At 23.0% G+C, this 15,133-nt stretch overlaps 4 protein-coding genes across 4 annotated transcripts; 2 read left to right on the forward strand and 2 right to left on the reverse strand.

Moving 5' to 3' along the window:
• Positions 1-1,636: 1,636 nt before the first annotated feature.
• On the forward strand, positions 1,637-3,073 carry PVVCY_0400700 (DNA polymerase delta small subunit, putative; the record flags this gene model as incomplete). Its single annotated transcript, XM_008627768.1, has 1 exon — positions 1,637-3,073. The coding sequence occupies one exon, from the start codon at positions 1,637-1,639 to the stop codon at positions 3,071-3,073; it is 1,437 nt and encodes a 478-aa protein (XP_008625990.1).
• Positions 3,074-4,346: 1,273 nt separating this feature from the next.
• Positions 4,347-8,633, forward strand: PVVCY_0400710 (conserved Plasmodium protein, unknown function; the record flags this gene model as incomplete). Its single annotated transcript, XM_008627767.1, has 1 exon — positions 4,347-8,633. The coding sequence occupies one exon, from the start codon at positions 4,347-4,349 to the stop codon at positions 8,631-8,633; it is 4,287 nt and encodes a 1,428-aa protein (XP_008625989.1).
• A 729-nt stretch (positions 8,634-9,362) lies between these two features.
• PVVCY_0400720 (T-complex protein 1 subunit eta, putative) lies at positions 9,363-11,113 on the reverse strand (the record flags this gene model as incomplete). Its single annotated transcript, XM_008627766.1, has 2 exons — positions 9,363-10,970; positions 11,099-11,113. The coding sequence occupies 2 exons, from the start codon at positions 11,111-11,113 to the stop codon at positions 9,363-9,365; spliced, it is 1,623 nt and encodes a 540-aa protein (XP_008625988.1).
• A 1,339-nt stretch (positions 11,114-12,452) lies between these two features.
• On the reverse strand, positions 12,453-13,265 carry PVVCY_0400730 (conserved Plasmodium protein, unknown function; the record flags this gene model as incomplete). The annotated part of the gene is made up of 1 exon (XM_008627765.1): positions 12,453-13,265. One exon carries the CDS (start codon positions 13,263-13,265, stop codon positions 12,453-12,455), a length of 813 nt encoding a protein of 270 aa, XP_008625987.1.
• Between the last annotated feature and the right edge of the window lie 1,868 nt (positions 13,266-15,133).

Here is a 15,133-nt window from a genome sequence, read left to right on the forward strand (position 1 = left end):
ACAGAGAAAAAATACATTTGACCCATATGCTATAAATGCATTAAATATATCACTAATTTTATAAAAGATAATTATATATTCATGCCTTTTTTCGTAGAACAATAATATAAATATAGATGATATATGATGAAAAAAAATGATGAAAACTTAAGAAAAAAAAGACAGAATAAAATTTACAAACGTTTGTAAAATTCCTAAACCCTTTACAATAAATTATAAAATATTTATGATATTGAAAAAGAAAGAAAAAAAATTATATACACATTAGATAGGAGAAAATACTAGTATAGAAAAAAGAAAACATTTAAGCTAAAATGGATTTCGTAAAAAATGGAACTTCGCATATATTCATTCCTACATACGTGTGTATATGTACAGATACATTCCTATTATATCCTCTTAATATTATTAAACATCAAACCGATATATGTTACATTTTTTTATATTAAAAAAAAAGTAATAATTTTTATTATAGAATTGAGAAAAAGATATAAAGTTTGGCATATATATATGTCTCTATTTATATACACTATAAATTAGCAATTGCTCAAAAATAAAATGTTTAATATATTTTAGACAAAATTTAAAATGTATATAAACACATTCTCCTTAATATAGGGACATATATTTTCCTCTCCTTTTTCTGCATTCATAAAAAGGGTGTAGGAATTATTTTTTTTTTTTATTTTTCACAAACCTTTTTTTTGTCATCATATTATGCTTTCTTTTTTATTTCTTACTAATTTTATATTTTCAAAAAAACGGAAAAAAGATAGGATTAAAAAAAAAAATTATTATTTCACAATTTTTATTAAAAGTGTATATGCTATATATATATGATAAAAGGTAACATCTCTTTTTCCTATCAAGTATATTATTATTTTTTATTTATATTAATCAAGTTTTAGTAAATAAATAAAGAATCATTGATATTTTCTTATTTTTACACTAAAAAAAATAATTCACTATTGCATTGTTATAATAAATAGTAGATATTCAAAAGTTCGTGAATCGATAAGTATGTATCAAACATGATTATACCATACTTACATGTAAATTATTATATTTTGAAATAAACCAAGAAATTAGTGTAAACACATTTTACTTTATCTACTTTATCGTTACAATTATATATTCCACATTGTTACAAAAATATGTCAAAAAAAAATAAATAAAAAAATTTTTAAATATTTAAAAACTAAAATTAAGATATATTTTTTCCTCTAATTATGTAAATATTAAGAAAACTGCTACATTAGTATCTTAAGATACTTGTGGCAATTTTTATATGTAATAAATAATATTACATTTTTGTGAACCCTCAACATATATTTAAATTCAGTCATATATTATGTACATGTGCATGCATACATCTATCAAAATTTTAGTAAAATATAAATATCCTTACTATAATTTTATTCCTACCTTTAATATAATAATTAAATAATAAATTATAATTCACATTATAAACTCAAATTTGTAATTACCACCATACAAGGAAAGAAGACTCACACTACACAGTAAGAAATGTAGATATGATCATTCAGCTGGATGTATATAATATATTTTTTCCATACCATTTTTTTATAAAAATAAATGAACAATTTATAATTTGTATACATTTTTTTTCACAGAAATGGAAACACAAATAGCGGATAGTGATGTTAATAAAATATTAAGCCAAATGAATAGTAAGAAGGAAAGAGAAACGGAAGATGAATGTGAATTTCCTTTATATAAAAAATTAAAAAAAAAACATTATAACTATGAAAATAATTCAAGCAATTTTATATTAACCAAACCAACATACACACAACAATTTAGCTCGATATATAGCATACGAATAAGTATAATGCGAAAATTATTAATAAAAACGTTACAAAAGCTAAATGTAGAAATGGGTGAGAATTTAAAGGGAAGCATAAAACAGGAAAGTGATGAAGATGTGAAGGGAAACATAAAACAAGAAAATGATGAAAAAAGCAATTATCACGTCTTGGAATATTTGAAAGATATTACGGTTAATGAAAAATGCTATTGTATTGGGACAATTTTTAAAAAAATGGATTTAAGGCCATCAATTTTAAAAGAATATATCAGTGAAATTGACTATCTTGATACAGTAATAAATTATTCACAAGATCAAGATGTTTTATTTTTAGAAGATGAAACAGCACGATTAAAATTGGAAGGGAATATAAATAGTGATCATTATGTTACTGGTTTGACTGTAATTATAAAGGGAGTCGGTATGAGTAATGGCTCAATACATGTAGATGAATTAATATATGCATATTTGCCAAAAATTGAAATTCCTAAATGTATTAGCAATGATGATAAATATATATTATTTGTTTCAGGATTATATATAAATGAACAAAATACAAATATAAATAATATATCATTATTAAGAAATTTTATTTTAGGATTACATGGAGATAAATTTATTTCTCAAAATTTAATTAGATTAGTTATAGTTGGTAATTCACTTGGAAATATAGATACAGATGTAAATGATATGAATGTAATTGACACATTTTTATCATCTTTATGTTCATCAGTTTATGTTGATTTAATGCCAGGAGAAAAAGATCCAAGTGATTCTACTTTACCTCAACAACCATTTCCAAATATGTTTTTTAAAAAATCAAAAAAATATGATTCTTTTCAATGTGTTACAAATCCATATATGTTTTCAATTGATAATGTAAATGTATGTTGTATGTCTGGTGAGCCAGTTAATAATATTACTTCCTTCTCTAAAATTACTAAATTAGATGCCCTTAAAATGATAGCAAAAAGTAGAATATTATCTCCTACTTCACCAGACACATTAGGATGTTACCCATATATAAATAATGATCCATTCTGTATTCAAGATGATAATATTTATCCACATATTTTTGTCAGTGGAAATTGTTCAAAATTAGAAATGCAATACTTAGAAAATGAAAACAAACTTCCTTTTTTGGTATGCCTACCAGATTTTAGTGTCACACCTAAAGCATTAGCTATTAATATCAAAAATATGGAATATAAAATTTTATCCTTCAATATTCAAGAAGGGGAATAAACTATATCCCCACCTACATATGGTTGTGAGAAAAAACAAATTATTCTACCTAGGAAATTAAAACTTTCCGAAAAATGTATTACTCTTTCTCATAAAATAATAACAATTTTTTTTTTTCCGATTTTTATACACAGTTAAGTGTAACATTTTTTTTTGTCAAACATGGCTGTATATATATGTATTGCACGCCCTTTTGTGTCTAATAGTAAAATGAATTTTAACAATTTTTAAAATACACACCCAAAAAATAAATTTAATATAATTTCTTACAAATAAATAAAATATCACATTATCATATGCAATAGAAATCGTTTATTGCCATAGTATTTACAATGTATCCAATGCATATTCCCCCAATTATGCATACTATCTTAATTTTACCCTATTAAAGTATTTGATATGTTTTTATTTCCATAAAATATTACTACGATTTTAAATGCAAATCGGTTGTGAAATATCTATTATATGTTTAAGATTATTTTGAACATAAAAAACAATTTCATTAAAAGAAAGCAAAAAATATAAAAAATAATAGTATGCTCACAAAATTATATATTTTTTATTTTGTTGTTTCTTCTTTATACATATATATAGGTAGGCATAATGCAATATGTTGCTTTATTCTTTTTTTTTGACAAGATAAAAAACAGACAAAAATCATAGTAATATATATATTCAAATATATGCATACACAAAGTTTACAATTTTAATATAACCAATTCATAATTTTAATTATATATTTTTTTTTTATTTCCCTAAAAAGCTAGCTTTTTAAAATATTCTATCGCATACATAATTTTATATACTATATTATACATTTTTTACATGCACCTGCAATATATTTATAAATTTTTATAGTTAAGTTTTATATTTTTTTTTTTATGAGAACTTAAAGTATTAAAATGTTATGAATGTTCATAAAATACAAAGAAAATATATGTACGCACATATTTATTTTGAATAATGATATTATATTATTAGTATTCCGAGAATTACACGAATAAAACGTAGCATATATGTGTGCGCACAAAAATACAATTATACTTTTTTTCGAAAATTAGACAACTGATATAAAATTATAAATATATCATTTTCATGCATTTAACGTTATAAAAAATTTAACAACACTATTTCCAAATTTTTTAAATAAAAAAATATATATTAAAAAAATAAAAGTATTAATAATACAAAACAAAATAATAAAGCATACACACAAAAATGAAAAGTATTAAATACAAAAAAAAAGATAAGTTAATAAAATAAAAAATAGAAAATGAATGAAAAAATTGTTATTCAAGCACCCCTGTTTGTTGTGCCCAATGAAAACAAAAGTAATGTACTAAAATATGAAAAAGATAACAACTTTAATAATAATCGAAATGATGCGGCAAATTTAGCTAACCATATATACACAAGTTTACCCTATAAAGCAAATGAAAGAGATAATGATGATATAAATGAAGAAATACCTTTAAATTTAAATGAAAAAGAAAACATGAATTGTTTTCTTAATAAAAAAAGTGTTAGTTTTGCACTAAAAAATAATGAAAAAAATGTGATCCAATCTTATAGAAAAGGAGAAATAAATAAAAGTTATAATATTATGGATAATATGTATGATGTTCATTATACAAATAAAGGAACCCAAAATTTAAATGATTATCTTAAACATGTTAATGTTAATAATACAGCACCATGTATAGGAGAATTTCGAACATGTATGAATTGTTTTTTAAACATTTCTACATTATTTTGTAAAACTTGTAATAATTTTTTATGTGCTATTTGTAACATTAAGTTACACAAAAATAGCCCCAATCATATTGTTAATGTATGTAACAGTGGCTTATATGAAAATAATTATAAATATAATGATATCATATTAAAAGAAAAAGACAAATGGCTAGTTGAATTAGAAAATAATACACCAATCAAAATTAGGGAAAAATGTAAAATACATACCACTGAGTATATAAAATATGCATGTAAAACATGCCAATATACACTCTTATGCACAGATTGTTTGCTAAGTGATCCTATACATGCAAAAATCAAATCAGAGAACAGAGAATTAGATGAATCAATGGAGTCGATAAAAAGCTTAGATCAAAGTATGAGCAAAAATGATAATGATAGCATAGAAGAAAAAAGAAAAAACATTCTTAAAATTGAAAATAATTTAATTCAAGAAATAAATAATAACTATCTTGAACAATCTAATTCAAATGATTCTAAATCGAATGTCAATTTTTCCAATATGCAAACTGATCAAAATATAATGAGTTGTAAATCAACCAATAATAATGAAGTATACAAAGAGAGTGGAATTGTTCGAATAAATAAGTGTGAATACGAAAAAGATAAGAAAGAAGAAAAAAATGATCAACTTGAAAATAGTAATAAACATGAAATCGAAAGATTAAAACCTGGGTATAAATTAGTTAGAGAGAATCATGAGATATATACATTAATTGATGCAAAAAATGAAATAAAAGAAGAGTTAAATAATAAATTAGAAATGTTGTCAAAAAAATCTTTAGTATTAAAAAATACTATACCGTCATTAAAAAATATTTATAAATATGGTAAAATAACTTGCAAAAATAATAAAAGGTCTATAAGAGCTGGTTTTACTATTACAAATAATTGTCTTGAAAAAAAAAAAAAAGCTTTTCATGAGCATTTAAAAAAATTACAAGATAAAAGTACAAACTTTTTAAAAAAATTAGATGAAGAAAGAAATAAATATCAAAATTATTTAGAAAAAAAAAATAATGAAATACAACATATGGTTAAGTTAAGTAATAGAAATCCAGGATTGTCTTTAGATTATTATGTTGATAAATTAGATTCATTTAAATGTTTATTTTTTACAAAAGATAATTTATTAGATATTGAAAAACCGTTAGAAATTCCTCATTCACAATTAAAATCAGAAAATATGTTTTCATTAATTGAAAAAAATAAATTAGAAATATTTAATTCTAAAAATCGAATAGATGGAATATCTCAAAAAATACAAGCAGAGTTTCAACGTTTGTTTAATATAAATACAGAAATACCAGTATATCCAGCTCAATTTAAAAACTTTTTACAAAAAAGAATGTACAATAATCAAAAAATAGAACCATCAAATGATGAGTCAGAAAATTTACCTATTTCAACACCTACTAGACGACAAAAATATTTTAAAATACTTCCCTTTACTTATTTATATATGAATATGGATATAACATATCAACATAATTTTATGAGAAAAGACACATTACATCAAAAATGGGAGTTAAAAACAGTTTCTATTCGTTCAGTATATTTATGTATCCATACCCATGCAAATAATATACAAAATGAACAAGCCATTGATATTAGACAGATTAAAGATAAGCAGAAAGAAAGTCATATTAACTCTAATCTTGAAAAAGAAGAAGTAAGTGAAAGTAATATGAATTCAAATATGTATGGAAGTAATAAGACAGTGAATAGTATGGCTAACGATATCGAGTCGATTATATGTCTTACTAATGTAAGAGTAAAAGAATTTACAGATCCAGATATAACTAATATAACAATTTTAGAAAAACGGAATAATCCTTATGGTATAGAAATAACAGAATATAATGATAAAAATGATTTGGTTGGTTATTGGCTATTAACTAATGAAAATAAATCTGAAATAAAAAATTTATTAGACATAATAATTGATATTAAAAATAAAAATAAAGATAATACACCTATCCCATCTTTCCATCCTAAAATAAATATGAATAATTCATTTTTTAATTATAATCAAAATAATATTAATACTATTTATAAACATTTTGCTTCAAGTATTGATGAGGATTCCTATTTACATTTTTTTAAAAATTCAATAAATTTAAAATCATATGAAAATAATGATTATATAAAAAAAGAGGATATTGATCCTATAGAGGGAAGTGATAATGCTAGTATTGAAATAGGCAATAATATAAATTTCCCTAGTTTAAAATTTTTACAAACACCAGGAGATAATTCCAAAAATTCAGATTTACTTAGTCACCATACAGAAGGGGAAAGTAAAAAAAGTGGATCTGGTACTCGATTAAAAATGCAAAAAGATGTAGAAAACATAACAAAGGTTGAAAAAATAAATGATTATGAAATTAATGATATTTTTTCAAATGAAGAATATCAAAAACATGAAAATTCGAATGGGATGATTGGTGAAGAAAATACAGATGTCGATTCTAAACTTAAAAATATATATGCACAAATATTAGAAAATAAAGAAAATAAAGGAACAATTTTAAAAAATTTAGCTGACAATTTAGATGTATGGGGAAATCGAAGTCCTGATACTAGTATAAATATTACAAAGAAAAATATAATTAATGAAGAAAAGCATTATCTCCCTTTAAGTATAGAATCAAATTTTTTAAGCAACTATTTAGATGCAAATCATTGTAGTAATGGCACTATAAATAGTTTAGCAATTAATTCACTCTTATGTGATAATATAGTTGGAAAAAAAAATGTCAAAGTAAGCTCTACAAAAATTATGACTAATGCTGATATAGTAAAAAGTTACACCACTCAAAATGAAGAAGATGTAAATAAATTTTTACAAAAAATAAACAACACATGTAGTGATACATCAAAGGAGAAAATCGATTTGGTTAGTAAAAAAAGTGAGGAGTCAATCGAAATAAATATACATAAGGATAGTCCACACGAAATAAATGAAAAAGAAGACAAAACTAATGATATTATCAATACTAAAAACAAAAATTGGAATACTTCATATAATAATAACAACATAAATGGAAACGAACTTTTCAGTAAAGTTCCTAAATTATTTAAGGTTAAACATTCTGATAATAATACAATAAATGATGGAGATACTAAACCAAATAATGTACTGGCTATCGAAATGAATAGATTTTCTGACCAAACAAATTGCGAAGAAAAGAATGAAGACACTAAGGAGGTTCTACTTAATGAGACAATTCCAAACGAGCAAACTAAAAATAATAAAACAAACAAGATGGAAAATACAATAAGAAATGCCTCTAACCATAATGAAACAAAATATTATTTACATGAACAAGATAAAAAAAGTATTAACAAGCCTAATAACAAAACTGTTTATATCGATAAAAAAGTAAATGAAGATGCTTTGGGCATTGATAAAAATGTAAACGGAGAAAATGATAAAAATATAAATAAATTACAAAATAATAAAAATATAAATAAATTGCCAAATAATACAAAAATTAAAGATAAACCAATATTACCTTCATGTATTAAAAATAATCTAACTGTTGCTAAAAATATAAAAGACGGAGAAAAAAAAATAGAAAATTTATCTAAAAAATTTATATCGTCATTTGATAAAATTCATAAAATTCCTCCTCTTGTGAAAAAAAAAAAAAATGCAATTTCTGAAAATCCTAATAAGTTACATAACAATTTTAAAAACGTAAAAAATAAAATGATAGACGATGAATTAAACAATCAAGTTACAGAAACTTTTATCAATCGAGTTTTAAGTCAAATAGGAAACAAAAAAGTTGGAGCCTAATGGTTGACCAAGTTCACATAATTAATCAAATTGTTGTAATCTTAACAAAGAATTATGTCGAAAAAAAAAAATGTGTTTACTCTTTTAAATAAGAAACACTAAAATTGGTGTATATCAATTATGCATATATGTTGGTTTTATTCTTGCAAATTGGCATGTGTACGTATCATACTATTTTTATTACATGATTTGTTTTGATACTCTAAAATGATAAGTCATAAGACTCTTTTTAAATGCATATATTAAACCTTCGTTTCGTGGTATGACTTAACTTTTTTAAATTGTGGATGTACATTTTTTTGCTCGAACTTGTGCACAGCATGCTGTGTAATTATCTTTAAAAAAAAGTTCATATGCAATTTGATAAATAAAAAATGGGATATAATAAGTTAGTTTAATTTAATTAGGTTAAATTTAGTAAGCATGAATTGTTTTTATTATTTTTTTTGGAAAAATAAAAACAGCTTTATATGCGCAAAAAAAAATGGTGTGAAACATAAATTTATGCAATTTCATGAAACAATAAAATGATGAATTTAATATAGGTACATATGTAAATTGTAAAATACATTGAATTATGCATTTCAGAAGAAACGAGAAAATGAATCAGTTCTTAATAGCAATATGGTTTACTATGCTATCTCATATGTATCTTTCCCTTTTATGTTTTGCACATATTTCCTTTTCAAATTCACGAACTTCTAAAAAAGATGGTGAAAAATGGCATGCTTAGGCATATGGGTTGTTTCTTGGTTGCTTATCCATACTACTTGGATTTCGTATGGTTTCATCAATTGACAATATTAAGCATGCAGCTTCAGTAGCACTATAAATTACATTTCTTTTTATTTTAGTAACTTCAAAAATACAATTAGAATATGCATTAATAATATCGCCTTCTAAGCAATCAACTCCATACCATATATCATTGGCTTCTTCGGAATGTTTTTTTCTTAATTTGTTTAATATATCTGTAGAATCATAGCCAGCATTATGAGATAAATATCTTGGAATGGATTCTAATGCTTTAGCAAAAGCATATAAAACTATTTGTTCTTTATTACAAATTGATCTACTATAGATTCTTAAATGTTTTGATAGTTGCATTTCAATAGATCCAGCACCTGGTACTATTTCTGAATTGCCTATGCATCTTAAAACAATCATTATTGCATCATTTATGGATCTTTCAACTTCTTCTATAAATTGTTTTGCACCACCTCTTAAAATTATAGTAACAGCTTTTGTTTTTAAACATTCTTTAAATATGTTATATCTTTCATTACCTATTTGTACTTCTTCAAATAAACCACAATTTCCTAATATGGATTCATTTAAATTAAATAATGATGTTTGAATAATAGCTCCTGTTGCAGTTGCTGTTCTTTTTAAATCTGCATCTTCAACTCGACCTGCACAAAAAATATCATTGTCAGCAAAAAATTGTGTAGCTATATCTCCTATAGGAAGTCTAGATAAAACAATATTTGCTCCACTATTTTTTATTAAATTTAATTTTTGAAATATAATATCCCATTCAGCTTGAACTATTGAATTATATTCATTTGGATTATCAATCCTTACTTCTGCATTTTCTTTTTCAGCTTTTAATTCTAATTCTACATTTAATAATAATATTTTAGGGTTATTAAATTTTTTAGGTTGTTGTTCAAAACCTGCATATGAAAATGTTTTTTTAAAAGCAACACCATAAATTAATTGAGTATCTAAACAAGATCCACCTGTTACTTTTTTTATACCTATATTAGATTTATCTAAATTATCTCCTAACTGATAAGCAGCATTAACTACTAGTTCCGCAAAAAAATTTTTATGATTTGATATTAATTTAGAATTTAATGCTGTTTGTGCACATTTTAATAATATATTTTTTTTTTCTTCTTCACTTTTATTTACAAAACTTAAACTTAAATCATTTAATTTGTTTATAGATACATTACATGCATTTCTAAATCCATCAATAATCATATTTGGTTCGATTCCATCGTTTAATAATACTTTAGCTTCATTAAGTAATTCACCAGCAACTACAACAACAGAAGTTGTACCATCTCCAACCTCATCATCTTGAGACTTTGCAATATCAACTAATATAGATGCAGCTGGATGAGATATATTTAATAGGTTCATTACTGTAGCACCATCATTAGTTATTGTTACATCTCTTTCTGTATAAATAAGTTTATCCATACCTCTTGGTCCTAACGTTGTTTTTACAATATCAACAATTACCTGACATGCATTGATATTTCGAATTATTTGACTTTTGCCCTGAGCTTTATCTGTTCCATCTTTTAGAAGGACAATGGGAAGAGACTGTAAAGGGTAAACAAAAGAAGCAATGTATTTATATGCATTCACATAATAAAGGAGAGTAAAGGAGAAAAATATATTCACAAGAAATGTAGATCCATAAACAAGCTTCTAATTATATAAGCACATACCATTAAATGACTCATCGTGGAAAAATATTTTATATTATGATATTTATATAATATTTAAAGGAGTAAAATAACTCTATACTATTCAAAAAGTATTTAGCTTTATAATTTGTCACCTTCAAATTGTACGCATAAACATGTTATGTTTTATGACCGTATTTGACACTTTTTGTTATTATTATGAATTAGGAAAATAATATGGAAAATAAAATATAAATTTATTTGAATTATTTTTTTCTCTATTTAAATATGAGAAAAATAACTTTTGTCAAAAAAATAAAAAAATTATGAAAAAAAAGGAAACTATTTTTTAAATAAGTATTCCGCTTACTTTTTCGTATGTATGTTTATCATTTATTTTTCTTATTTGTTTGATGTTTTATTTTATTACTATTTTTGTATATATACTCACAATATATAATAGCACAAATATCATTGTTTATTTATTTTTTTTTTTTTAAGTACAATTTCACAGCAAAAAAAATGTGGTGCTGCTATTTCCCTAGCATGTGCCAAGAATTATTATTTTTTTTAAAACATCGAATAAGTATATAAATTACATAAATATCTATATACATGTTATATTATTATTTTACACCTTTTAATTTATGTAGATTGTCAATTTAAAAGGCATACAAATGTTGAAAATAAAAATGGCACAACAAAATTAAAGAAAATTTTTACATATATCCTCCCATTAATTATCTCAAAATTTAATATTCCATGACATTCCTTTATGTTCCATACCCCTATATATATATGTCCTCAAAATGGCGGCAATAGGAAAAAAAATATAAAAAATACCTAATTTTAAGGGCTAAAAATCACAAAAAAAAGCTAAGAAAATACACATTAAGTACATCATTAAAAGTGTACACCAAGTTGTTGCTTTCATTAAATAGCCATTACTTATGAAGGCTTATCCTAAATTTTGTCACACAAAATGACAAAAAAATTTATAGAGCTAATAAAAAAATAATATAATTAAACCATACAATTATTACATACCCCCAAAAGGGTACAATATATTATTATGATATGATACACCTTTTGCTTATACTTCCAATCCATTATTAACAATGTAAAAAAAAACTGTGATAATAATGAAAGGAAAAATTAACACAATATGTGTTCTTCTTTAAAATGTAAAATAGTTTAGATTAAAAATGCAAGTTTATATTCTTTATAAATTAAAAAAAAAAATGAAAAATTACTAACAAGCGAATATTTCACATTACGCCTAACTGTATATACACACATGCATAAAAATATGCACATATCATAAAACTAGCTAAATTTTTTTTTTTTTTTTTTTTTTTTTTTTTTTTTTGGCAAGCTATGTGATATAGCCAAACAGTTATTCGTCTACTTTTCCACAACTAACAACTGACATAAATTCGGAGGAAGTAACAGGGGATTGTTCTTTATTTGTAACAGAATTGTTTGTTTTTGGAAGGCTGTTTTTACTATCATTATCATTGTCATTATCTTCGTGTTGTATATGATCATTTTTTGAACTATTTGAATTACTGGGTATTATATTATTCTCTACATTTTCAAAATTATATATTTCTTGAATTGAATGATTGTCTTGTAAAAATGGAACATTTTTAGTGTTTTCAGTGTATAAATGGCTTGAGCTTTTTTTTTCGATTTTTGCATTATTTCCTATTAAATCAGTATTTCTTCTATTAATTAATATGTTGTTATATTCATTAATGTCAGGATAAAAAATGTCTCCACAATTATTTTGTTCGCATGATCCAGTTTTAAAACAGTTGCAATTCATTTTTTCAGCAAATATTTCATTACCCAATTTTGTAACGTCATTTAAAATTTTCTTATTTTCTGTTTTATTATTTTTAAAATTTAAATATATATTGTTTATACTAACTTTAGTTGGTTGTACATCACATATGTATTCCTTTTCGTCAGCACAAGTATTATAACATCCTGAAATATCATAATTATTTTGTCCATATATATTTATCTCATCTTTACTATTTTTGACAATATTTTGTTCCTTTGAAAATTTTCTTTCACCATTTATTGAACGATCCTTCTCAGATAAAGCATTATCTCTTCCCCCACATGTTCGTCTGAATATCTGACTAAAGTCGCATAATAAGTTTTCTCCTCCACACAAAATAGAACCTAAATTATTAGCCATATCATAAATTGAAAATAAAAAAAAATAAAACAATAAAAAAAAAATAATAATATAAAAAATAAAGCAATTATAACCAAAAAAAAATTATGAACAGAATAGAACAGCGGTGTGTGTTAGGTTTTTTCAAATTTGTGCAAAACTAACTAAAATTTTGAATAATTTACAAACGTACAAAAATTATCAACCTAATTAAATAAATATAATTTACTCCAAATAATAATAAAACTTCAATTAAAAAAACCAAATTAATTCCCTTGAAAAAGAAAATACTAAATAAATAGTTTAGTTGTAAAAAAAAAGTAGTTACAAATACTAAGTTGATAAATTTTATATATTTTTATAGGTACAACAAATAAGGAGTCGTTATATATGTGTGTGCATCCATCTAAATTATTACATAGAAGTTGTAAAAAAAAATACACCTAAATAACGAAAAAATTAGTAGATTAAAAATAGAAAATTAAAAAATTAGTTATATGATATTCTATATTATATTACAAACTTTAACACACCCTTTAAATGGAGTTAAACCCCTTTTTTAAATATAATTTTTATATCCAAAAAAATATCGACAACACTATAAAAATTTCTTAATACACCTTTTTATTATTGCCTATTTTATTTTTTTATTTTAAACGCACTTTATATAATTAAATGTATTTTTTAGTAATAAATTTTATAAAAAAACAAAAATAATAAAACTTTTTTTAGAGAAAAAAAATTAAATTCCTTTAACAAATTAACAGACAAATTTTAAAATAATAATGAAAAATAAAAGTATATATATTTTTACAACATTTTTTTTCTCTCTATATTTCTTAAGCGGCTAAAAGTGGCAACATTGAAAATAATGAATATTACCAAAAAAAAAATTATAATTTATAGAAAATCACAATTAATTAAAACAATTTAAACAGGTACAGCATTGTCAATAATTATAAAAAAATTGGAAAAATTATATTCACTATTTTGTTCATCATTTATAGCACCTAAAGATTGTCTATATATAAACATAAATAGTAGTCTTGCATTATTATTATAAAACACAATATTATGTAGTTTAAAATTTTTAATAAAAATAGTACAACATAAAAGAAAAGGGTAAATTGTATATATACCGCATTTTATTTGGCATTCAGTAAATAACTATAAATATATATGTATGTGTGTGTGCAAATACACATGATCAGTATTTTGTTTAATATCCATAATAAAACATAAAAGTAAATTTGATAAAATGAAAAAGAATAGAGATCATATTATTTTTCTTTGTGAGTATATAGAATATAATAATTTCCATATATAGTTAAAACGGTTTTATATTGTATTCTTAAAACAGTAAAGAGTGTGGTTTTGGAAAATAATTGTAAATAAATTATATAAAAAACATTTCACCTAAGAATTAATCATCTGACTTAGTCATATAAATATACAAAAAAAATCTGAACAATTCATGTGAAATTTAATTATGTATATTTTCATAAAAATTTATGCGAAATTTTAAATGAATGACCATTTTTTTTAATTACTATAAAAAGGGAATAAATAAATGCACTATTTTTTTTATTTAATTGCTATTATAATTTAAAAAAAATTTATTAAAAGTGCCAAAATATAAATAATAACATATTTTAATCTTATTTTTAATGACCAAATTAATCAAAAATAAATAATTTAAATAAGTACATTTTTCATATTGAAAAAAATACATATTAAAAATAAAATATTATAAAAAGCATCCTTGCGGGAGGGGCATTATCGCTGTAAATGACGACTAACGGATACGCGATTATTGCTAGTTGAAAACTACTCCAATTCCCGTCTCGATGCTTGCAAAAGCAGAGAGCAATTTTTGTAGCCTTTTTAAA

The sequence above is a fragment of the Plasmodium vinckei genome (genome assembly GCF_900681995.1).
Source record: "Plasmodium vinckei vinckei genome assembly, chromosome: PVVCY_04".
Taxonomy (NCBI): domain Eukaryota; phylum Apicomplexa; class Aconoidasida; order Haemosporida; family Plasmodiidae; genus Plasmodium; species Plasmodium vinckei.